The sequence below is a fragment of the Diceros bicornis genome, chromosome 2, assembly GCF_020826845.1.
Source record: "Diceros bicornis minor isolate mBicDic1 chromosome 2, mDicBic1.mat.cur, whole genome shotgun sequence".
NCBI classification, from domain to species: Eukaryota; Metazoa; Chordata; class Mammalia; order Perissodactyla; family Rhinocerotidae; genus Diceros; species Diceros bicornis.
In genome coordinates this window covers 47,298,041-47,324,876 of record NC_080741.1, presented here as the reverse complement: position 1 = coordinate 47,324,876, position 26,836 = coordinate 47,298,041, and the positions used below count along the sequence as shown (strand labels likewise).

Sequence of the window (26,836 nt, the reverse complement as noted above, 5' to 3'; positions counted from 1 at the left end):
TTCATTTTACTTAGCAATGCTATGCCACAATTAATTCACATGAAAAATGGGACTAGCAGCGCAGTGAAAAAGCTCAGAGAAAATCCTGAATATAGTGAGATCATGTGATAAACTTAAATGTAACACTGATAGACCTTTAAGTTATATTAACTGGAATGTAACAGCAATAAAACTATAATTCCTAAGAACATATGTTAGTTTTTCAGGGAAAAAAAAAATCCCTCTTTCTGTGGCAACGGTCTGCATTCCGGTAAAAAGAAACCAGCAGAGAAAGCGTGAGTGAGGCAGCCCCTCATCATCACCGGCTTCAGTCAAAGTATCTCTTCCTGTGTCTACTGATGATTGTGACATGTGATGACATCCAAACTATCCATGACTTTCAGCTTTGTCCACTCAAATGGGTCTGCAATCTCTATCTACAAATAAAATGTCACTGAAGGTCAAAAATAATTGAAAATATTACATCCATACAAAGCTTATAAGACACTAGGTTGTATCAATACAGGATAAAGAAGTACTGTGATTAAACTTGAGGAGAAGTACACTAACACTGGTTAAAAACAGGCTATCTTGAGAGAGCAGCCACGAAGCAACAGACATAGGAAATGCCAAATTATCAAACTAAAACAGGGCTCTAATTACATTTGGTCAAAGGAAAACTACATATGATACTTACTAGAACAACCAGATAACCAAGGAAATGGAAATTTATAGTCATAACTTTCTAACACTTTACTATCCTATGGAAAATATTTTCATATTTCACCTTATCCATTCAAAGGATATTTACTGTTTATTGAATACCTACTTTAGGGTTACTCAAATACTATACTTAAGAAAAAAATATAGAACTGTCTAGAGGTAAATTTTTAAACAAATGAAATATGAAATTCTAAATGTGGTATCACATAGTATGTTAATTTGTCACCAAAATTATTTCAAATTAATCTGGTGAGAAATCAGTGCTCCACACAACTGAAAAAAAAATTGTTTTTCACACCGCAGAGAAGCAAAACCAAAATATAACTGGATAGATAGATAAGATAGATAAAGCTTAAGAACATCATTTGCCTAAAACACAAGTTTTAGTCAGTGATGTATATATTATCTTTCATTTATTAAATTATCCTCACAGTCATGAATATTTCCAAAACCAAAAGCTGTTAAAATTCCACAAACTTAATGCTAAAACAACTTTGCTACACTCAAATACCTTAAATCTTACAGCTATCAACAAAACCAATCCTGTTAAGAGTACAGATAAGGGAACAAATTCAGAAATAACTATGTTTTTAAACCCTCACAGATAGTAAAATGCTACCTAAAATTTTCAAGATCATTTCTCCTTTTCATAAAACAGGAGAAAGCATATAATTAATGCATAAAAATCAAATGAGGCAGCAAGAATTAAAATTTTATAAGAAGACACTCAGATTCACACATTGACATACTTCTGATTAATTTATTTTAATTATTGCAACTTAAGTATAAAATCTTTCTCAGACACTTCTAAATCCGGCTATAAAATACCTGAGAGGGTAACCTCTGTGGACACACGATCGATGATGAGTACGTCATCTGCTCCATCATCACAAGCTTCCACATAAAATTTTTCAGGTGTGATATGCCTAAGAAGAAATTTAAAACCATAAATAACTGAACCAAATGAAATGAAGACTTCTAAACAACTATTTATTAACACAATTTCAGCAGTGTTTAAATCTGACATCATTTTCCCAGCTTCTGAATAGACGAAGCTGGGCCGGCCCGTGGCTTAGCGGTTAAGTGCGCGCACTCCGCTGCTGGCGGCCCGGTTCGGATCCTGGGCGCGCACCGACACACCGCTTCTCAGGCCATGCTGAGGCCGCGTCCCACATACAGCAACTAGAAGGATGTGCAACTATGACATACAACTATCTACTGCGCCTTTGGCGGGGGAGGGGGGGTGGAGTTTGAATAGACGAAGCTGTTATGTTGTCCTTATGTGTTCACTACAACTCTTTTCACTTGCATATTTAATGCTGACAAGGTTTTAATTTGTGTAAAACCAACAATTTGACTTACACAAGAAGATCATAATAAAATCTAACTTATTATATTCAACATGGTGCAGAAGGCAATGTAGCATAGTAGTCAGGAGCACAGTCTAGAGAACCAGACTACCTGTGCTGTGTGACCCTGGGCAAGTTACTCATTCTCTCTGTTCTTCAGTTCTCTTATTCAGAAAATAGAGATAATACCAGACTCATCAAAGTGCACTGCTGTGAGGATAAAATGAGCTAATCTTTGATAAGCACTTAGAACATCAGACACATAGTAAGCAAGATGTAAGCATTAGCTAAAAATACTAAGAAACACATTTTTAACAAAACATTTCCAGAAAATCGTTTAAAATAAATTACTTGAACATTCAGGTGCTTTTTGGTTAGAATGCCACATATGCGTTCCTGAAAAAAATTACTCATTCTGCAAAATAAAAATAAAATAAAGGGAGTAAAATTAGGGTTGGGACAGACTTCTCAAAATTTATGCAACTTCGTAACCAGAGTCCAACAAAAATAACAGTTGGTTCGTCAGGAGATAACTTGGATAACTCAGGCAAGCAATTTAGCAGGGTTAGAGACTGCCTCAAGAAATAATAACAATTAACAGAAATAAAGTAGAAATGCAGATCTGCAAGCACTAAAACAATGCAGACTGAGGCTGTTAAGGCAGGCACAGGAGGAAGTACACCGCTCCAGAAGCTGACCAAGGCTGGGGAGGGAACTAGTTTCTTTTTTGTTCCAGGAACTAATCTTAATTGTTTTTAAACTACACTTGAAACAATTTCTGTCTGTGCAGCAGCCAATCTGAGGGCTTCTTCCTTTCCTTTTTAATTCTGCTCCCTCTTTCCACCCCCCTTGCCTATGAAAAATCTTATATGAACCCACACAACCATCAGTGACACCATTTCTTATGTACCAATCGTGAACAGGCAATTTGGTGTTACAGAAACAAATCCTGTGGCAGAACAAACTGTACTGACTATTTTTGACTATAAGTTTTCAGAGGAATAATCAACCCTTAATTATCCAAACATAACTTACATCCTTTTATAGTTCATCTACAACTAACTTCTTAATATTATGCTAGTTTCCTCCATTTGGGGGGATATGCTAAAAGAATGAAAATCAATTTTAATACAAATAAAGCAAAATGCAACAAAGACAAATCTGTTTCAAATATGGTAGTCTTCAACTCAAACTAAATATAATGGTTCATTCCTTTTTATTGCTGAATAGTATTCCATTGTATGGATATACCACAATTGGTTTATCCATTCACTTGCTGATGGACATCTGGGTTGTTTCCAGCTTGGGATATTCTTGCACAAGTCTTAAGGCAGACATATGCATTCATTTCTCTAAGGTGACTACCCAGAAGTAGAATGGCTGAATCATATGGTAGTTCTATGTTTAACTTGTGCAGGGAGGGAAAAAAAGGAGGGATTACAGGCACAAGGAAACTTTCAGGGGTGAGGAATGTGTTCATTACCTTGACACTGGTGATGGTTTCATGGGTGTAAAAATATGTCAAAATGTATCAAACTGTACACTTTAAATACCTTAGATTTACTGTATGTCAGCTACACTTCAATAAAACTATAACAAGAAAATGAAGTGAGAGGTCCTGAAACAAACTAAAAGAAACATAACAAACTTCTGGACAATCTACTCATAGGGTGGTTATCTCTAGTCTTAAAGCCTTAAGAAAAAAAAATCCAACATATCAATCCATATCTGCAGAAGATGTTTTCTGCAAACATAAGTTGCACTCTAAGGGTAAGTCAATAAATTTACTGAAAAGCTGCCATGTGCTAAACATTACACAAGCACCAGGGACTAGGAGGTAGGTGATAAATAATTATAAAACAACAAATAGAAAAAAAAAATTTTTTTTTAACACAAAGCAGACCTGAAAAACAAGACTTCTTTATGAAAGCTTTTGAAAAAAGTGCTGTCTGTAAATCAGATGGCATTTTGATAAGCCTCGTTCTTTAAGTCCCTCCATACCTCCAATCTTTTAAATGCCGTGCAAGTGTCTGTGCAGCAGGAGATGTCCCACCACATTCTCTGGGGCTTAAAGAGGCTCAAGACCTGAACGAGTCATGGGAAATGCTTTCACACAATGGCTGGTACTATCATGGAACATCTCGTCCTACCTCTAATGTCCTAAGAAACTCCATGAGTACTTTTTATAAAGGTTCAAATGAATAAGAAGAATCTCTCCTCTGTTATCTTATTTTTAAAATAATGATTATAGCATTGCTAAGCAACAGTCTATTACCAATGCTGCTTTAGTGTTCTAGTCCCAGTAATGCCAAAGGAACCATCCAGAATCAGTCAATCAACAAACACATGTAGGCCCTGTTTATATGGGAAATCAAAACCCAACACTCACATAACTGATCATAAGCCTCTAATCAAAACACTACTTCAACAAACTATAAGAGCACTGCATTAGGGGTAGTTACACTAACAAGGCCTCAAGATTTGCTGTAAAAAACACAGAGGTTCTAATCCTGACTTCGCTAATTGCTAGCTATGTAGTGCTGGCCAAGTCATGAATGCCTACCCCATGCCAGGCCTTGTTCTAGGTACTCGTGGTACAAAGTCCCTGGGTCACAGAGCTTACATTCTAATGGAAAAGACAATCAGTACACAAGGAAGTAACTTAGTGATTTCAGGCAATGGTGAACACTAGAAAGAAAATAAAGGTAGAGTAGGGAGATCTGGGGGAGGGAGTGGTAATCAGTCCTCTTGAAGATTAAAGGAAACAAAATGTAAGACCTCCTGGCACAATCGTGAACAGACAAGACATCTCTGCCCTTAACTACGCCTAGGGATGAGAATGCTTACCCTAACTACCTCACGGAACAGTGAGAATCCAGTGAGCATTTATGAGGTGCTTTGGCAAAGCATAAAAGGGCTGACTCACAGGAATGATAACTCTTTGTCATTAACAAAAACATTCTTTAACAGAGAAGGGAGAAAAGTTGCAAATTTTCATGACAGGACTCTGAACACAGGACTAGAAAGGTTATTCAATTCATGCTTTAAAGAAATAATATAATGGAAGGCATTGATATCACATGGACAATATCTGAGTGATTTACTTTTGAAAGGAAGATACTGGAATCAAATTATATCCCAATTTAAATAAATTCTGTTTGAATATATGTAACTGGGATACATGAATAGCAACATATTAGCTATTTAGCTTAATTTATATCTATCTTCAATTGTATTAAGCTGATGACTTTATTATATATGTGTAATTAGGTATAAGTATTCCAATAATGCTATTCTAAAAGTAAAAATACGTAGATTTCACATTTTGGCCCCAGAATTACAGTGAAAAATCTGCTTTCCTCGTCATAATTCCAAGTTTCTTAATACTTAAAGAACTGAAATATTTTCCAACATATCTGGATAGAATTCACACCAATGTGAATCTGCATGTTTATAAGAAATATATCCAAACAAGAATATGACAAAAGCAAATCTGAGAAAAAGTTACATTCCAAAATAAGAAACCAGAGTTGCATAGTAGGGGTAAAGCCTCACCCAAAATATCAAGACTATATAAAACAGTGCTCTGATTTATCAAAGACAAATGTCTCAGAATAACAAAAAATCTGAATAAAAATTATAAATGAATGTCTTTAGTGATTTATTTACAAAGATATAAGTTTATAACAAGAAAAAAGTGTTTAGGATAAAAGACAATGTTAGCTTTAAAAAGACAGCATGAGATATTGGTTACACCCTACTACTCCTTCCTGCAATCATTTTTACTTTGCATTGCTAAAAGTGTGAACAACTAAACTGCAGACAGAACGTGCTGAAAATTAAGAGCTTTATTTTAGGGCCAGCCCCGTGGCTTAGCGGTTAAGTGCGCGCGCTCCGCTGCTGGCGGCCCGGGTTCGGATCCCCGGCGCGCACCGACACACAGCTTCTCAGGCCATGCTGAGGTCGCGTCCCACATACAGCAACTAGAAGGATGTGCAACTATGACATACAACTATCTACTGGGGCTTTGGGGAGAAAAAAGGAGGAGGACTGGCAATAGATGTTAGCTCAGGGCCTGTCTTCCTCAGCAAAAAGAGGAGGATTGGCATGCATGTTAGCTCAGGGCTGATCTTCCTCACAAAAAAAAAAAAAGCAGAAGATGACAGAAGAGTCAGTCCAAGAGACGCGGCAGGAGGGGAAGGGAGATTTCAATCATAAGAAGGATCTGACAAGTTGTTGACGGCTCCTGAGATAATGGGGCCACATGCAAGGACAGGAGAGAAGCCTCCAGAAGCTCAGGGTGGCCCTAGGCAGAGAGCCAGCAAGGAAACAGGGACCTCGGTCCCACAACCACAAGGACGTGGATTCAGCCAACACTCAGAATGAGCTTGTAAGTGGACTCTTCCCCAGAGCCTCCAGTATGGAATGCAGCCCTGCTGACACCTTAATTTTAGCCCAGTGAGACTCGTGTTGGACTTCTGACCTCCAGAAACTACTGGATAATACATTTGTATCATTTTAAATCTCTAAGTTTATGGTAATATGGTACAGTAGCAATAGAAAACTAATACAGTGACCAAATCCCTGTAGAATGAAATAATCTTCACATTAACCCCTGGCCAAAACACACTCACAAATAGAAACACTTTATCTTCTTGGCACTAAACAATGAGATGCTTCCCTCAACTGAATTTTTTGATACCTGGTGTTTGGGTTTCTAAGTGATAAAACTTTTTAAAAACCATTTTCAATGGAAAGTCTTTAATTTAAATTTTATTAAACCAAGGTTTTTCCTTATCTCTTAATCTAAGTATAAGTAACAATGTTTTCTTGACTGAGTAGGGTCTATTTTTTTTATGTGTGTGTGTGTGTGAGGAAGATCAGCCCTGAGCTAACATCCATTCTAATCCTCCTCTTTTTGCTGAGGAAGACCGGCTCTGAGCTAACATCTATTGCCAATCCTCCTGCTTTTTTTTTTTCCCCAAAGCTCCAGTAGATAGTTGTATGTCATAGTTGCACATCCTGCTAGTTGCTGTATGTGGGACGCGGCCTCAGCATGGCCCAAGAAGCGGTGTGTCGGTGCTCGCCCGGGATCCGAACCCGGGCCGCCAGTAGCGGAGCGCGTGCACTTAACAGCTAAGTCATGGGGCCGGCCCAAAGAGTAGGGTCTATTTTGAACACATCATTTCTGTGCCATCCTACCAGAAGAGGATGCCTTCAAATTCTAGTAATATAGTACGGTGAAAAAATTACAGAATTTAAACTCTTATAAACCTGGTTTGAATCCCAACTTCATGCTTATTATCATGAGTCCCTGAACAAACCAATGGCCTTCCCTGCTCAGTTTCCTCTCCATTAAAAAGAGAGAAGTGACAGGAGTGGGTAAAGGAGAGAACACATGTGATATGCCCAGCACTAAGAAGGGACTCCACGAAATGGCGGCATTATTATATTACTACACAATCTCAGAGCACTGGTTTTGTTTTTTAACACGTCAGCTGTCTTTAGTCTCTGGACAAAGCCATCATCTATGCTCCTACTCAGCTGCTTTAGTTTCACATCTGAGGCAAAGTTTAACAGGTTTCAGATAAAGTGTGAGCAGGGCTGCACAGTTCTGACCACTGAGTAAAGTCCACAGGTTTTATTATATCCATTTTTTTCACATTGCTCAGGGGTCTATGCTCTTCTAAGTTCACAGCTGTAACTGGGGAGACAGAGTTAGCACAATTTACTTCACACAAAAGGTGTGTTCCTTCTTTAATAACTAATGTTATTCTTAACATAAAAAGATGATTAATAGACACACAGTCTCAGAAATCAAATTCCTCCACTTTTTAACACAATGCACAAAAACACATAGCTTGTATCTAAATAAACAGCCAATTCGGGGCTGGCCCCGTGGCATAGCGGTTAAGTGCATGCGCTCTGCTGCTGGCGGCCCGGGGTTCGGATCCCGGGCACGCAGTGATGCACCGCTTGTCAGGCCATGCTGTGGCGGCGTCCCATATAAAAGTGGAGGAAGATGGGCACAGATATTAGCCCAGGGCCAGTCTTCCTCAGAAAAAAAAAAAAAAGAGGAGGATTGCCATGGATGTTAGCTCAGGGCCGATCTTCCTTACATACGTACGTACATAAATAAATACATAAATAAAAAGCCAATAGAGAAATGCATATTGCTTTCCCTTAATAGCTCATCCTCTTGTACTCCGACTACCTTTATCTATATAAATGCACTTAAGCTTCTCACCTGGCAAAATTTATGTAATGAAAATAAATTATTTGAATGAAATTAATGAACTGAAAAGCCACATTTGTTTCCATAACAAGTTTTGGTGTGTAACCTAATAGATAACTTTCAGTCAGTGAGAACGTATTTATTATAAAATCAAGTGTTTACGAGAGCAGAAAAGGCTCCTAATAAAATTTTAATATATAATTACATTAAATATATACATATAAATATATTAAAATATATATATGGAACAAAAAATATCCCTATTATAAGCAATTAAAAGTTTTTCCAAACTTGGCATTTAAATTTAAAACTGATCTGGAAGCGTGTGGGAACACTGATAAAACATATAAATCTTGCATTAAGACTTTAAATCATATACAAAAAAACACACAGCTATAGAACTGGGCCTTTACTAATTGTTATATTCCTAATAATCACAGTCAAAGTTAATGACTTCACTATGTGCTTAGAGTCCTTACAATGACAAAGTTAGAAACTGAAATTTCTTTTATAAGAAGATGAAACATACAATATATATCACTTCCAGTCTGGATAGACACATTTGAAATGAGAAGATCAACAAATTAAAATTTTCACTGAAGTAGAATGAAATGAATCTCCAAGAGTGAAAACCCTGCAGACAAAAAGCCTTGATATCCTTTCAGAAGATGGAATCTGGGGAGTACCAACAGGTGGGTACAGGCTGCGGAGCAGATATTAGTCATTCAAATGCAGGTTTGGGAGAGGAAAAGTGCTTGGAAATAGGCTAACAGGCGGGAAGGAGGAAAGAGAGAGGGGCTCCATCCAGGATGTTCAACATCCATTTAGCAGGAATTCCAGAGGACCACACAAAAAGAAAGAAATTATCAAAGAAATAAGGCAAAAAACATAAAAACAACAACAACAAACTCAAACCAAAGGACAAGTTTCCAGATGGAAAAAGCCCGTCAAACAAATGGAAAACGCACACATCGGGCACATTAAGCACACAACTTCAAAACACTAGACAGGGCTGGCCCCATGGCTTAGCGGTTAAGTGCGCACGCTCCGCTACTGGCGGCCCGAGTTCGGATCCCGGGCGCGCACCGACACACCGCTTCTCCGGCCATGCTGAGGCCGCCTCCCACATACAGCAACTAGAAGGATGTGCAGATATGACATACAACTATCCACTGGGGCTTTGGGGGAAAAAAAAAGGATGAGGATTGGCAATAGATGTTAGCTCAGAGCCGGTCTTCCTCAGCAAAAAAAGAGGAGGATTAGCACGGATGTTAGCTCAGGGCTGATCTTCCTCACACAAAAAAAAACACTATATAGACACAACCCTACAGTTTCTAGGAAAAAAAAAAATCAAGAGAAAGAAGCATTGAAATATTCAACAGCCACGCTACTGAATTACTCAACAGCAACACATTGGACTATTCAACAGCAAGGTGTTTAAAATTCTAAAGGATAATAATTTCTAATTGAGAATTCTATACTTCGCCACACTATCAAACAAGTGTGAGGACAGACGGAAAACATTTTCAGATGCGCAACGTCTCAAAAGACACCTCTTTACTCTTTCTTAGAAAGAAAGAGCAGTTCATCAAAGTGGAGTAAATAGAGAGAGCGCGACTTGCGATCCAAAACAAGAAAGAGGTGAAAGAAATTCTCATGACAGTGGTTCCAGGACAACAGCAATGCAACAGGCCTAAAGAACAGCCAGTCCAGATTAAAGCAGGGGGACAGAGGACTTCTAGAGGTAAATCTCCGAGAAGAAAACGAATTGATAGTTACCTGACATGTTTGAGAGTTTTACTGCCGTCAGAGACTGAAGATTAATTAGCGATGAGTTAAAAAAAAATCAAGTAAATAAAAAGAAAAAAGGTACTTTTTAATTCCAGGAAAAACAAAATGCTTTTATAAGCAAACGTAACTAAAATATACTACTGACTTCGTTTGAACCATATCTATATAATCATAACAATGTGAACACTGAATATCTTACCATAACTATGTTGAGAGGAGAGGAGAGGAAAAGAGAGACAGGTGTAAAAGTTAAAGTCTCATCTTCTAAAGTAGGAAGTCATCAGATAACTAAAACTGAAAACAAATCAGGAAACAGCAGTACATATAAGCATGTTGTTTAGAAATGTGGAGTAAAATACCAGAAGAAAATGCTTAAAAAGTTGAAAGCAGATGTTTCTGGGACAGTGGGAATTGGGAATGCAGAAGGGTGCTCTTTTATTATAAGTTTTGTGTACTGTTTACTTTTAAACCATATACAGGTATTAAACTAAAATAAACATTAAGTTTTAAAACTGTGTTAAAATAATAAAAACAGGGCCGGCCCCGTGGCGTAGCGGTTAAGTGCACGCTCCGCTGCTGGCGGCCTGGGTTCAGATCCCGGGCGCGCACTGACGCACCGCTTGTCAGGCCATGCTGTGGTGGCGTCCCACATAAGGTGGAGGAAGATGGGCACAGATGTTAGCTCAGGGCCAGTCTTCCTTAGCAAAAAGAGGAGGACTGGCATGGATGTTAGCTCAGGGTTGATCTTCCTCACAAAAAAATAATAATAATAAAAACAAAAATAAGAGTAATTGTGGATCAAGGTAGAGAGTTCTAGCCCAAGGGCTGTAAGACCTTTGCCGGATCTCACCTCTCAGAGAAATGCTGCTAGAATCTAAGTTGCAAGTGCTGCCACAAAGCTATTCTGATAATGTTATTGAAAATGGCTTAAGAATTGGGGCAATGAAGATAGGAACAGTAACTGCCAGCTAATCAGCATTTCTAAGAAGAGTAATGATAAGTGATGACTCAGAATTCATATAACCATAACAGCAGGTGTCACCCCAACTCACAGACGTCTACACATCCCTCTGCCGTCTTTGTCTCCTTTCCCTCCTTCCATTTCCCACCACTCTTTAATTGGCCTTAATACTGATCTGAATGAAGTATATTTGTTCTATGTAGTAAATTTTATTCTGTAAGTTTTATGTTCCCAGCTTTAATTTCAAAAGCTAGTGAGGGCCGGCCCCATGGCTCAGCGGTTAAGTGAGTGCGCTCGGCTGCTGGCAGCCTGGGTTCGGATCCTGGGCGCGCACCGACACACTGCTTCTCCAGCCATGCTGAGGCCGAGTCCCACATACAGCAACTAGAAGGACGTGCAGCTATGACATACAACTATCTACTGGGGCTTTGGGGGAAAAAATAAATAAATAAAATTATAAAAAAAAAAAAAAGCTAGTGAAATTAACTTTAACTCTCTAGCAGAGTCAGAAACACTTGAGTAAATATCCAGTGCTGTAATTTTTTGCTAGTGTGTAAGGTTTTATTATTATTTTTGTTTTTAAATTTTCACCAAACAGGCTACTAAGTCTCTGCAGACAAGGACTCTGAGCTTACCCATTCCCCCTGGTATTTTTCACACCAGAAGATAGCAGCAGCTCAATCAATTTTCTTAGAGAACATGACATAGTCAGCAAACACCTATATTAAGTAGTTTTTTATATATGGCCCTTAACTCTTGTTTTCTTTGGCTCAATGACAGAGTAAACAAAATTTTAAAAATCGTTTCCTTTCTCCTAGCTAAGGACAGATCTTGACAGATCAAATGTTAACTGGAGTTGAGGTTATACTGTAACTAATAAGAGAAGAAAGAGGGAGCACGGCGTTTTCCGACAGAAAGTCTACAAAGTGTCACTGAAGCCAAGTTCTGCCTGGAGTTCTTCAAAATTCACAGGCTATATGGAGTTCTCAATATAATAAATATACAGAAACCAAGACAGAAGACTCAATGTTAAACAAAAATCTTGGAGAAAACCCTCTCCTTGTGCAAAAAGAATGGTGTTCCCTCAACTGCTGTGAAGTCTTTCATTTCCATAAAACTCTCTCACATTACTTATTTTATGAAATAAAGTTAAGACAAGGAGACTCCCTCCAAGAAGATTATTTGGTCATTAACTATGTTGCTGATATCAAATCTCTAAAGTTCAAAGTAATACTGTATACCAAAAAGGACTCGGGTCCTACATAAACTGGTGAGGTTCTCAGAATCCAAAAGGTATTAAGTATTAACTCCAACTGAACGAGAATACTACCTTGTTTCTTTCAAGACAGGGGGTCAATAGCAACCCCGAGTTATGGTTTCTGTTAAGATGACATATATTTTGGAAAATCTATCAAAAGAGCATAATACTTAAATAACAATCATTTCCTATTTTGACTACTTTCATTTGGTTGACTATTTTGCTTTCAAGGATTACTGCCCAAGTATAGGATAAAAAAGAAAAAGAAATCACAGGGGACTAAAAGTTAAAATTCAACAAGGGCAATTCTATTATACTTAATATAAATGCATTTAATCTTATAGTCAACTGGGATTCAATAGCTTTTAAGACTGCTTTTAAAAAATTACCCTTGTTAAATTTTAAGAAAAGCAATATATTTAATTATAATATAAACATCAGATATTATTTTTATTTCCTTTCAGTTTTGGCAATATGATTTTTCTAGTGTCTGAAAACATACTTTTTTCCCCATGTAACATTTATATATTTCAGGCAACTAACCTCTTCAAAATCCTGTCAAATCACAATCAGTAAAACTAACCGACTTCAAAAATGGTAATATTTGCTGACCTCACACCCATTAGAATGGCTATTATCCAAAACAAAACAGAGAATAACCAGCGGTGGTGACGATGTGGAGAAAGTGGAATCCTTGTGCACTGTTGGTGGGAATGTGAAATGGTACAGCTCCTGTGGAAAACAGTACGGCAGTTCTCCAGAAAATTAAAAACAGAACTACCATATGATCCAGCAATTCCACTTCTGGGTATACACTCAAAAGAATCGAAAGAAAGGTCTCAAAGACATATTCATACACCCATGTTCATAGCAGTATTATTCACAACAGTAAAAACATGAAAGCAACCTAAGTGTCCACTGACAGATAAATGGATAAACAAAATGTGGTACATCCATACAATGGAATATTACTCAGCCTTAAAAAAGAAGGAAATTCTGACACATGCTATAACATGGATGAACTTTGAGTATATTATGCTAAGTGAAATAAGCCAGTCACAAAGGGACAAATACTGGATGATTCCACTTACATGAGGTACTTAGAGTACTCAAATTCATAGAGACAGAAACTAGAATGGGGGTTGCCAGGGGCTGGGTGGAGGGGCCATGGGGAGTTGTTTACTGGGTACAGAGTTTTAGTTTTGCAAAATGAAAACAGTTCTGGAGATGGATGGTGGTAATGGTTGCACAACAATGTGAATGTACTTAATGTCACTGAACTGTATACTTAAAAACGGTTAAGATGAGGCAGGTGACGTCAGCATCATGGCGGAGTGAGCTTTCCCGTGAACTCTTCCCTCGATAACATACAACAAAAGGAACAGTCACAGACCAACAACGGAATCCCAGACAGTGAAAAGCCAGAGCGGAGGGATCCACACTGCCGCACATCTGAGAGCAGAACGTGCTGGGCCCGGGAGGAAGTGGGGAGAGGTAAGGAGAACTCCTCTCCCTCCCCATCAGATCAGCGATCCGGGTCCGCGCGGCTCCCAGAGAGGGGGGAGGGGCGGCCCTCGGCGGGGAAACCGTGGCTCTTCGGGCGCTCTCAGCCAGTGGGAAACTCCGGCACAGAGGACTCAGAGGAGCCACAGGGCTACCATCAACATCTGAGCACCCCAGAGAGCAGATAAAGAGGGGCAAACGAGAAGCCTCCCCCGTCAGGGACCCAGAGGGCAAAAGAGAGAGCTCCCCCCTCCCCGCAAACCGGACTCTGCAGCTCAACCGACCAGACCAGACCTAGCGATCCGCGACACACCAGACCAAGTGATCCGCGGCAGACCTGATCAAACGACGGGACCCGTGGATCGCAGCGGGGAAAAAAAAAAACAAAAAAAAACAAAACTGCGGATCGCAGCAGAAAAACCGGGGCAGAGCGCAGGGGGCTTAGACTACACAGCCCTTTACCACCAGACAGTGGCGGCAGGTGGAAATTGCAACCAGAGATTTCCAGGATGAGGAAAAACAAAACCAACACAGGAACCACAATGCAAAAATATATGAAATCACCAGACCAGAAACAAAATGAAAAGCACCCAGAAATCAACCCCGAAGACACAGAAATCCATAAACTAAATGACAGAGATTTCAAAATAGCTATCATAAAAACACTCAACGAAATACGAGACAACACAAACAATTCAATGAGATTAGGAGTTTCTTCACAAAAGAGATTGAAATCATAAAGAAAAACCAATCAGTGCTGATGGAGATGAAGAACACAATGGAGGAGATAAAGGAGAATCTGGAATCTCTAAAGAACAGAGCTGAAAATATGGAGGAAAGAATTAGCACCTTAGAGGATAGGAATACAGATATACTCCAGATGGAAGAGGAAAGAGAACTAAGACTAAAAAGAAATGAAGAAAGACTCCGAGAAATATCTGACTCTATTAGAAAATGTAACATAAGAATTATAGGTATTCCTGAGGGAGAGGAGAGGGAAACAGGAACAGAGAGCCTATTCAAGGAAATAATAGCTGAGAATTTCCCAAATCTGGGGAAGGAGCAGGAAATACCAGTAAGCGAAGCCAACAGGACACCTATATATATTAACAGACAAAGGCCTTCACCACGACACCTAGTGGTAAGGCTAGCCAGGGTCAACGACAAAGAAACCATATTAAGGGCAGCTAGGCAAAAACAAAAAATAACGTACAAAGGAACTCTCATCAGGCTCTCAGCGGATTTCTCAACAGAAACTTTACAGGCTAGAAGAGACTGGAATGATATATTCAAAATACTGAAAGACAAAAACTTTCAGCCAAGAATACTCTATCCAGCAAAAATATCCTTCAAATATGATGGAGAAATAGTAACTCTCCCAGATAAACAAAAGCTAAGGGAGTTCATGGCCACGAGACCCCCACTACAAGAAATACTCAAGAAGGCCCTCAGGCCTGAAAAAAAGAAGAGAAAGGGAACACAAAGCTTGGAGTAAGGAGAAAAGTAGGTAGACAAACTCAGAAAAATAGTAGATCTTTACCGGAATAGGTTAGTAACCACTTAAATACTAAATTCAAAGATCAAAGGAAGAAATTCACCAAAAATAAATTTAACCTCATCACTGTAAACACACAGCCACAACACAAGATAGAATAAGGTATAACAAGAAAAACTTAGAAGGGGAAGAGGAAAGCGACTGAATTGATTTAGTATAAGGAAATAGGAGGCCATCAGATAATGGACTATCTCATACACAAGATTTTTTGCCCAAACCTCAAGGTAACCACTAAACAAATAATCAAAACAAAACCACATATGATAAACAAAAAGAAAACTAGAAGAGTCATAAGACAGAACAACCAAACTGAATTGGCAGTCCGAAACAAATGGGACAAGAAACAAAGGAAACGCAAAAGAACCAGAAAATAAGTGACAAAACAGCAACATTAAGCCCTCATATATCAATAATTACCCTAAATGTAAATGGATTGAACTCTCCAATCAAAAGATACGGAGTGGCAGGATGGATTAAAAAGCAAGACCCAACAATATGCTGCCTTCAGGAAACACATCTTAGCACTAAAGACAAGCACAGGCTCAGAGTGAAAGGATGAAAGACAATACTCCAAGCTAATGGCAAACAAAAGAAAGCAGGTGTTGCCATACTCATATCAGACAAAGTAGACTTCAAGATAAAACAGGTTAAGAAAGACAAAGAAGGGAAATATATAATGATAAAAGGGACACTCCATCAAGAAGACATATCACTTATAAATATATATGCACCCAACATAGGGGCACCAATGTACATAAAGCAACTATTAACAAACCTAAAAGGAGAAATCAACAACAACACAATAATAGTAGGGGATCTTAACACCCCACTTACAGCAATGGATAGATCATCCAGACAGAAAGTCAATAAAGAAATAGTAGACTTAAATGAAAAACTGGATGAGATGGACCTAGTAGACATATACAGAGCACTCCATCCAAAACCAGCTGACTACACATTCTTCTCAAGCGCACATGGAACATTCTCTAGGATAGACCATATGTTGGGAAACAAAGCAAGCCTTAATAAATTTAAGAAGATTGAAATCATAACAAGCATCTTTTCAGACCATAAGGCTATGAACCTGGAAATGAACCATGAAAAAAATACTGGGAAAGTGACAAAAATGTGGAGATTAAACAACATGCTACTGAACAACCAATGGATCATTGATGAAATTAAAGAAGAAATCAAAAACTATCTGGAAACAAACGAAAATGATAATATGCCATATCAAACCATATGGGATGCAGCAAAAGCGGTCCTGAGAGGGAAACTCAGCGATACAAGCCCACCTTAACAAACAAGAAAAAGCCCAAATAGGCAACCTTAAATTACACCTAACAGAACTAGAAAAAGAAGAACAAACAAAGCCCAAAGCCAGCAGAAGGAGAGAAATAATAAAAATCAGAGCAGAAATAAATGAAATTGAGACCAAAAAAACAGTAGAAAGGATTAATGAAACAAAGAGTTGGTTCTTCGAGAAGATAAACAAAATCAACAAACCCTTGGCCAGGCTTACTAAGAAAAAAAGAGAAAAGGCTCAAGTAAATAAAATTAGAAATGAAAGAGGAGAAATTACAACAGATACCATGGAAATACAGAGGATTATAAGAGAATACTATGAGAAATTATATGCCAACAAATTGGACAATCTAGAAGAAATGGATAAATTTTTAGACTTATACAACCTCCCAAAATTGAACCAAGAAGAAATGGAGAATCTGAATAGACCAATAACAAGTAAAGAGATTGAAACAGTAATCAAAAACCTCCCAAAAAATAAAAGTCCAGGACCAGATGGCTTCTCCAGTGAATTTTACCAAACATTCAAAGAAGATTTAATACCCATCCTTCTCAAACTATTCCAAAAAATAGAGGAAGATGGAACACTTCCTAAATCATTCTACGAGACCAACATCACCCTGATACCAAACCCAGACAAAGACAATACAAAGAAAGAAAATTACAGGCCAATATCGCTGATGAACATTGATGCAAAAATCCTCAACAAAATATTGGCAAACCGAATACAACAATACATTAAGAAGATCATACACCATGATCAAGTGGGATTTATACCAGGGACGCAGGGATGGTTCAACATCCGCAAATCAATCAACGTGATACATCACATCAACAAAACAAAGAATAAAAACTACATGATCATCTCAATAGACGCAGAGAAGGCATTTGACAAGATACAACATCCATTTATGATAAAAACTCTCAATAAAATGGGAATAGAAGGAAAGTACCTCAACATAATAAAGGCCATATATGACAAACCCACAACCAACATCATACTCAACGGGGAAAGACTGAAAGCCATTCCTCTGAGAACAGGAACGAGGCAGGGCTGCCCACTCTCACCACTCCTGTTCAACATAGTACTGGAGGTTTTGGCCAGAGCAATTAGGCAAGAAAAAGGAATAAAAGGAATCCAAATAGGTAACGAAGAAGTGAAACTCTCACTATTTGCAGATGACATGATTGTATATATAGAAAACCCTAAAGAATCTGTTGGAAAACTATTAGAAACAATCAACAACCACAGCAAAGTTGCAGGGTACAAAATCAACCTACAAAAATCAGTTGCATTTCTATATGCTAATAATGATCTAACAGAAAGAGAGCTCAAAAAGATAATACCATCTACAATTGCATCAAAAAGAATAAAATACCTAGGAATAAATCTTACCAAGGAGGTGAAGGACCTATACAATGAGAACTACAAGACATTATTGAAAGAAATCCATGATGACATAAAGAAATGGAAAGATATCCCATGCACGTGGATTGGAAGAATAAACATAGTTAAAATGTCTATATTACCTAAAGCAATCTACAGATTCAATGCAATCCCAATCAGAATCCCAAGGACATTCTTCACAGAAATAGAAAAAAGAATACTAAAATTTATATGGGGCAACAAAAGACCCCGAATAGCTAAAGAAATCCTAAAAAAAAAAGAACAAAGCAGGAGGCATCACAATCCCTGACTTCAAAACATACTACAAAGCAATAGTAATCAAAACAGCATGCTACTGGTACAAAAACAGACACACAGATCAATGGAACAGAATTGAAAGCCCAGAAATAAAACCACACATATACGGACAGCTAATTTTTGACAAAAGTGCTAAGAACATGCAATGGAGAAAGGAAAGTCTCTTCAATAAATGGTGTTGGGAAAACTGGACAGCCACGTGCAAAAGAATGAAAGTGGACCATGTGCTATCGCCATTCACAAAAATTAACTCAAAATGGATCAAAGACCTGAAGGTGAGACCTGAAACTATAAAACTCATAGAGGAAAATATAGGCAACACACTATTTGACATTGGTTTTAAAGGAATCTTTTCGGATGACATGCCTACCCAGACTAGGGAAACTAAAGAAAAAATAAACAAGTGGGACTTTATCAGATTAAAGAGCTTTTATAAGACAAATGAAACCAGAATCAAGATGAACAGACAACCAACCAGCTGGGAGAAAATATTTGCAAAACATACATCTGACAAAGGGTCGATCTCCATAATATATAAAGAACTCACACAACTGAACAACAAAAAAACAAACAACCCGATCAAAAAATGGGCAGAGGAAATGAACAGACACTTCTCCAAGGAAGATATACAGATGGCCAATAGGCACATGAAAAGATGCTCAACATCACTAATCATCAGGGAAATGCAAATCAAAACAACACTAAGATACCACCTCACGCCCGTTAGAATGGCTATAATCACCAAGACAAAAAACAACAAATGTTGGAGAGGATGTGGAGAAACAGGAACCCTCATACACAGCTGGTGGGAATGCAAATTGGTGCAGCCTCTATGGAAAACGGTATGGAGATTCCTCAAAGAATTAAAAATAGAGATGCCCTATGATCCAGCCATCCCACTACTGGGAATCTATCCAACGCACCTGAAATCAACAATCCAAAGAGGCTTATGCACCCCTATGTTCATTGCAGCATTATTCACCACAGCCAAGAAGTGGAAGCAACCTAAGTGTCCCTCGACCGACGAATGGATTAAGAAAATGTGGTATATATATACAATGGAATACTACTCAGCCATAAAAAAAGACAAAATTGTCCCATTTGCAACAACATGGATGGGCCTGGAGCGTATTATGTTAAGTGAAATAAGCCAGAAAGAGAAAGACAAACACTGTATGATCTCACTCATATGTGGAATATAAACCAACACATGGACAGAGAAAACTGGACTGTGGTTACCAGGGGCAGTGGGGGTGGGGGGTGGGCACAAGGGGTGAAGGGAGTCATATATATGGCGATGGACAAACAAAAATGTACAACCCAAAATTTCACAATGTTAGAAACCATTAAAACATCAATAAAAAAAAAAATGGTCAAGATGATAAATTTTGTTATATGTATTCTACCACAATTTAAAATAAAATTACTATTTGCATAGTTATGACACAAAACTGTAGGAAAAACGTATTTCCTTAAAAATCTTACATAAAGAATTAAATCAAAATCTTAATGATCAAATTTACCATATCTCTGGTTGAAAACATACAGACATAACAGTTTACTAGATTTTACGATCGATAAGTAAAAACTTAGAAAAAAGGGCCTCTGAGCCCACTACACCCATACCGAGATGGTGCTCCTCCCATCACCACTCACTCATCCTCCTTTTGTGTCCCAACGGTCTCCCCATCACTGAGTCACTGCCTGGGCACCTCTTCTACAGCCTCAGTTCATCCCTGATAACCCAGGAGCCCAACAAATCCCAAACCCGGCTGATATTTCTAGGAAGCCAATTAATTTTAATTCCATCTTCTTCCTCAAAACCCCAAGGTCCCTCCTAGTTCCTATTCTCTGTACGTCCTAAAACTCACTCACTCTAAAAATCAGACTCCTTCATAGGACCAGGTCTAAACACCACCTAATCTGAAGCTGTAATCCACAGCAAAATCTTCCAGACCCCCAGGCCCTCCAAAGAATCTCTTCTACCAGCATGCTCTGGTTCTCACTCAGCTTGGCCCAGCCCTAAAACACCTTTTAGAGTACATAAGAACTACCAGTACACCTAGTTAAACTTGCAGATTCCCAGACCCCATCTTCAGAGATTTGCACTCCGCAGGTCTAATATGGAGCTTTGGAATACGCATTTAAAACAAGCACAGCAAGTAATCTGACGCAGCCTAGCACTAATCTAGACCTCGACCCCCCACTCAACTAATGCCTTGGATACAAACTCCACATCATCCGTGCCTAAATTTATGAGGATAATCTTCGCTTCCCTCCATCCTTCCTTGCAGAGAAATGTGTGAATAATGTACTGGACAGACTACACATGTCTTCATCACAGTGTCGGTTAGTTTACATCTGTCGTCAGGGTTGTGTCACATCTGCCCCAACTGACCTCACAGCTATGACAATCTTGCAAGAAGAAAGGAGACTTCCTAACTGAGGAAAAAATGTTTCTTCAGAGGCAAGCTGCAGCTTGACTCAATTTCTAAAGGATTTCCTGCCTTACACCTATTTCAGCTGACCTCTTAAAAGCAAAAAAAAAAAAAAAACATGCTTTAAACGTTTCCAATAATGGACTTCTGTTGGAACTGTTTTGTAATTTCAAATTTATCACTGTCTGACATTATCCAAGCTTACTCAACTGATGAAAAAAGGAGTTACAAACAGGATATTTAGAACTTCCTGGAACACACGTTTAAAAAGTATGAATTTTAAATTCTGAACAAATCAATATTGTTTTCTATATTAAAAATGCATATGAACATGCCAACTATTTTCAATTACAAGTGACTCATTTCTATACCAGACATGTCCAAGGACTAAGGCAAGAGCAACCTGATAAGAGAAGAAAAGGTAATTTGAATAACGCAGTGTAATGGAAAGATCACTGGATACTGGGCCTGCTGTGTCCAAGGCAGGTTCTGCCATGCCTTGGCTGTGTGACCTGACTGTGGGGCCAAGAGCAATTATTTCCCTGTCTTCAACAATGACAGAGGATATACATCAACCTATGACCTCACAGAGGCACTGGAAAGACAATACTATACACAAAATGACTTAAGCTGCTGCTACTTCAAAAGAATCCATTCCAAATTACCCCAGACTGTGTTCTTTTTGAAGTGGTGGTAGGTGTTCTACACTGGAAAGTTCTTTTCATTTACTGAGCCGATTCACTGAGGACCTGTTCTGCACAAGGTTTTATGCTAGGAACAGAGGAGGACTAGAGAAGAAGTCAATGTTAAGGTATTTCTAATATGTTCTACATATTTGCAACCTAGTTGGAGAAACAAAGTCTATACAATGACTTCATCATTGCTAGGTGGCAGAGTGAGTGGTTCAAAGAGTGCTATGGACTGATCATTCTAACTTTCAGTCCTCTTGTCCATGGGACAGTAAATCCACTGTTAATCAATCTGAGGAGACAGAATGCACAACCATATGGATGTTTCGGGCTAGCTGCTGTGACAGTAAACTGTTATGGGAGCTCAGTGAAGGGAAAGATGTGGGAAAAAAGGCTTCTCAGAGAAGGTGAGTACCTGTTAAGTATGCTGGATATTTCACCTACACTCTTTCAATCTGTATCATAATCTTGTGAAGTAGTGACGTTCTCATTTTACAGATGAAAAACTGATTCAGAGATATTAAGTAATATGGCCAGGACACAACCCAAGTAGCAAGGTCAGGATATGAATCTAAGTCTGTTCTGACTAAAAAAGCCTAAGATGTCTCAGCTCTCCCATGGATGTGATCAGTGGGTAAAGAGGTGGAAAGAGGAAGAAGGCATTCTGGGTAGAAGGATCAAAAGAAGCCCAAGCTTGAAGATACAAGAGGGTGGCCAACTCTGCTGGAGGGGGGAAAAAAGCACTGGGCACAGCCAGCCCGGCGGTGTAGTGGTTAAGTTTGGGCACTCCACTTTGGCAGCCCCGGGTTTGCAGGTTTGGATCCCGGGCGCGGACCGATGCACCGCTTGTCAGGCCATGCTGTGGCAGCGTCCCACCTATAAAGTAGAGGAAGATGGGCATGGATGTTAGCCCAGGGCCAATCTTCCTCAACAAAAAAGGAGGAGAAGTGGCATCGGATATTAGCTCAGGGCTAATCTTCCTCACACACACACACAAAAAAGCACTGGGCAGTTATGGGAAATAAAGTTAGGGGACAGATTGTGAAGAGGCTAGAATACAGATGGCTAAGAAATGTAAGCTTAATTCTACAGGTCAGTAAGATGGAACTGGAGGAGCCGGCCCCGTGGCTTAGTGGTTAAGTGCGCACGCCCCGCTGCTGGCGGCCCGGGGTTCGGATCCCGGGCGCGCACCAACGCGCTGCATCTCCAGCCATGCTGAGGCTGCGTCCCACATGCAGCAACTAGAAGGATGTGCAGCTATGACATACAACTATCTACTGGGGCTTTGGGGGGAAAAAATAAATAAATAAAATCTTTAAAAAAAAAAAAAGATGGAACTGGAAATTATAAGCAGGAGAGTAGAGGATGAAACTGGGGCATTAGGAAAGTGAACTTGATAGCAGGACAGAGATGGACTGGAGAAAATGTATGGCATAATGTAGAAAAATTATTACTAAAATTCCAAGCACTTATACAATATTTAAATAAACTCAGTAGTAATATTTTTGTAATAAAATAATCAAACTATCTCTTGTATGGATCTTTCTTTTTTTTTTTTTTTTGGTTAAACTTGATGTTTCATTTATTTATTTTTTTTGTGAGGAAGATCAGCCCTGAGCTAACATCCACGCCAATCCCACTCTTTTTGCTGAGGAAGACTGGCCCTGGGCTAACATTCGTGCCCATCTTCCTCTACTTTACATGGGATGCCGCCACAGCATGGCCTGACAAGTGGTGCGTTGGTGCGTGCCCGGGATCCGTGCCCGGGATCCGAACCCGGGCAGCCAGCAGCGGAGGGCGCGCACTTAACCACTAAGCCACAGGGCCGGCCCTGGATCTTTCTTAAAACATATCTCCAGGCACATTTTAAAAAATGGCTATTATGTCCCACTAATTCTCATATGGATCAGAAACCACTTCCACCTCCAAATGCATCTAAGACAATGTGGCATCTTAGGTGAGAGACCACATTTAAAAACCCCAAACAGCATGCCTCAGAACAGGAAGGGCCAGAAAGAAGGAACAAGAGCAGATGCTCCAACTTACAAACTCCCAGTACAGAAAAACGAAGTTGCAAAAAGGTTGTATCTTCACATTTACAGAAGCACTCAAACCTTTTTTTCATGGAAAAACGTGAAGGACTGACAAATTAGAGAATGTCTTTCACATAACCCCAGATTTACTTTTTCATCCAAACAAATTTATAGTTTCCACTTCTCACAGAAATCAATACAAAAGCATCAGCCTCACCGCTTCAGAGCCAAATTTCCTTTCTCTTTTACGGATATAGAGCGCTTTTTTTGGTCTGGACTGGTGAATTTAGGGCCTGGTTGGCAGCTCATAAACAATCCTAATTCTCAAGTTCTCCATCTCATTCAATCTTTGCCACAGGAAAATGCAATTGCTTTCAGTAACCTAACGCTGAGCTGCATCAAGCCAAGGCTCCATGCTGCTCAAACACATTTGAGACTTGGTGTAGGATCATATTAAACTCTTTAGTGACTATCAGATAGACAACAATAACCTAATTAGCCAGAAGAGCACATGCGACACTGGCCCGGCCAGTACCTTAGTCAAAGACATTTTGATGGACTCATTCACCAACAAAGTGATCACCTTGCAAAGGGAAACTGGAAGAGAATACAGAAACTTGGCGAGGAAAAGGTGGAGGGAAGCGCGCAGCTGGGGTCTTTCAAACAGAATCACAGTAAACAGAAGTGGCAAAGGGGAAAAATAATCACCATATTTTCTGCAAAATATCTGATGTCGAGGAGATCCCCGCGCTCCCAATTCTGCACCCTTAACTTTAAACTGAACCTTCCAGAAAGTTAAGTGAGCTTGAGGTTCTGGTGAGCATAGGAAGTGCCCAAACCACACTGTGAGGTCCTCATATCCTTGCAAAGGTAATGTGATACCAATGCCTAAGTATCAAGATATTTTAACTTATTTAGGAATGGATGAACTTCTCAAAAACTACATTTGCTTCTGCTGCCAAAGACATGCTCAGACTATGGCCACTGGATTTTCAAACAGTCTAGAGATAAGCATTAAGCACAAAATAAGCAGAACAAAGTTAATTACAGACAAGAAAAGCGTAGGGGCTGATGGTAATGCAAAAGGAAATACATGTTTTTATTTATCCAGGACAAGACAAAAACTCTACAAATACCTAACTTACAACTCTAACGACCAAAGTGTATTTTATTTCTCAAAGCTTCAAGAACTTGGCTTTACCGAAAAGTCAATCTGCAGTGCCAAAATTCTCGAGATTAGCCTCTGGCGAGGAATGCAGACTTCAGAACCTGCTTTATGCTTGTGCTGTACAAAATTTAAAGCCAAGTAAATCTTTCAGGACCTTACGAGTACTAACTGTACTTTAAATTTTTTCTGTATCCTAAAGACTCGTCAGGCAGGCTTCGACGCCCAGATAGAGAAAGGCTTGTCGATTTGTGCGTGGACTCTAACGTGCTGCTATGGGTCCATTAAAATAAGAAAAAAAACTTCTCTTTTACCTCTGTTAAACTATAAGGATAAATTTAGCCGCCACCTCTCCAAAAAACGTGAGGAGGAGCATGCCGTGAAGGGCTGCACCCAAACGCGGACCCCGGCTCGCTGGGAGCCGGTCTGCAGCTCGGCTCTCCGCCCTCAGTGCCGAGGCCGAGCCGGGCGGAGAAAGGCTGGCCGGACCGTCGCTCCCCGGCCAGCGGCGAGACGCGCGGGGCCTCGGGGCGGCCGCAACCCACAAGCTCCCGGAAGGGCCGCGCCGGGCGAGGAAGGCGGGGAGTGCGGGGGGCTCCACACCCGGCCCGCCGCCCCGGACTCGGGAACCCTCCCGGGGCCGGCGGCCCGCACCTGCCGCCCCGCCCGCCGCCCCTCCGGCCGTTCCGGTCAACGGCCTCCGGCCCGTGGGACTCACAGCTTCAGCCGCTCGTAGGTTGTCCCCGCCATCCTGCACCACCACCTCCTTCCTTCTCTTTGCGCCCGCCCCGCGCCGCCACCTGGGTTACGGCGCCACCAGTCACCCGGGCACGGCAGCCGCAGCGCTCGGCCTCGTCCCGCCCCTCTCCCCGCCCCGCCCGGCCTGCCAGCGAACGGGAGGCGGCCGTGGACAAACTTAGTGCGCGCGCTAGCGAATGCAAGGGAGGCTGTCCGAGGTGCCGAATTGGAGCACGCCGAAGAGAGCGCGTGACGTCGCCGCTGCGGATTGGCGGAGTGCGTTTGCCGGGACAAGGTGGAGCCTTGGGAGTCGTGGCGCCCCGCGCAGGCACGGAAGTGCAGTAATTGTGTGAGGGGAGCGTGTAGCTGCGTAACGGATGATCTGCATTACAGGGAGGCGCTTACCAGCACAGGGCCAGTGGCGCAATGGATAACGCGTCTGACTACGGATCAGAAGATTCTAGGTTCGACTCCTGGCTGGCTCGAAGCGCGCTTTTTGCCACTTTCGACTTTGATTACAGGGTCTCCTTGGAAAGGACTATGGCTAAAGTGTCAAAGTTAAATATCTTGAATTTTAACGCTACTTAGCCCAAAGTGTCATCTTTTAAGCTGTGTTTGGAACACGAAGTTGTGTGAGGTGATTTGTAAATTGCAAAGCGCCCTATTAATGATGTACATAAAGAGTCTCTGCAAATTGGGTACATTTAGGAAAACACTCCTGGAAAGGTGGCCGTTTGCAGTGGGGGCGTGCTGTGGCCGTAGGTTAGCTACCGGAAGACACAAAAGCGCATTTCAGGCAGCAGCTCGGGCGTTTTTTCCGTGTAGCGGAAACCTCTGTGGTGATATGGGAAGCGGCGCAGTCCCAGATTCCCAGGACGGGGTGGGCTCTCGCTCTCACCCTCGGCGGAGAGGGAAACGCTGCAGTGCGGCTGCGCGCGTTAGAGGGGGTCGGCAGAGTGCTCGGAGTCTGCAGCTCTGTCCTTGGAGAGCTCCGGGTCCAAAGGCAACCTGGCTCCCAAATTCCATCGAGAAACCTTAAAACATGGGTGGTTTTGCGGTAAGAAGACCCCAGATAACCTAGTATATTACCCATTTTATAGGTGCCTCGCTCGAAGAACTGAGAAGGCCCGAAACGTCCACGGCAGAAAGTGGACTCGAACCTAAGGAGTGGCTGAGACATCGAACGCTGTTTGTTAAGCAGTCTCTCGCTCGATCAATTAATTTCTCCAATATAATGTTTTTTCCTCCTGAGGAAATTATAGAAAATTTGTAAAATACATAAAATTATTGGGAATAAAAATAACGCGAATTCCCATCCCGAGATCATTACTATTAACATCATAATTATTTTCCCTAGACTTTTTCTTCCACACTTCTTAAAATATGAATATACTATTTTTCCAAATTTG

The 26,836-nt window shown here is 40.4% G+C and overlaps 1 protein-coding gene and 1 non-coding gene across 3 annotated transcripts in view; one reads left to right on the top strand and one right to left on the bottom strand.

Annotated features, from left to right (window-relative positions):
* The window catches only part of SACM1L (SAC1 like phosphatidylinositide phosphatase), a 68,685-nt gene extending 43,192 nt beyond the window's left edge, over positions 1-25,493 (bottom strand). Inside the window, exons 1-2 of one of the 2 annotated variants that reach the window (XM_058556646.1) lie at positions 25,408-25,493; positions 1,531-1,628 (exon numbers count right to left, since the gene is read on the bottom strand). In XM_058556646.1, coding sequence (XP_058412629.1) covers positions 1,531-1,628; positions 25,408-25,439 — 130 coding nt within the window. In that variant the 5' untranslated portion in view covers positions 25,440-25,493. Of the gene's footprint in view, positions 1-1,530; positions 1,629-25,407 lie in introns of those variants that run through there. The other variant, XM_058556657.1, reaches the window with a different exon arrangement.
* A 346-nt stretch (positions 25,494-25,839) lies between these two features.
* TRNAR-ACG (transfer RNA arginine (anticodon ACG)) lies at positions 25,840-25,912 on the top strand. Its single transcript has one exon. It is a non-coding gene; the product is annotated as a tRNA-Arg (tRNA).
* Positions 25,913-26,836: the final 924 nt, after the last annotated feature.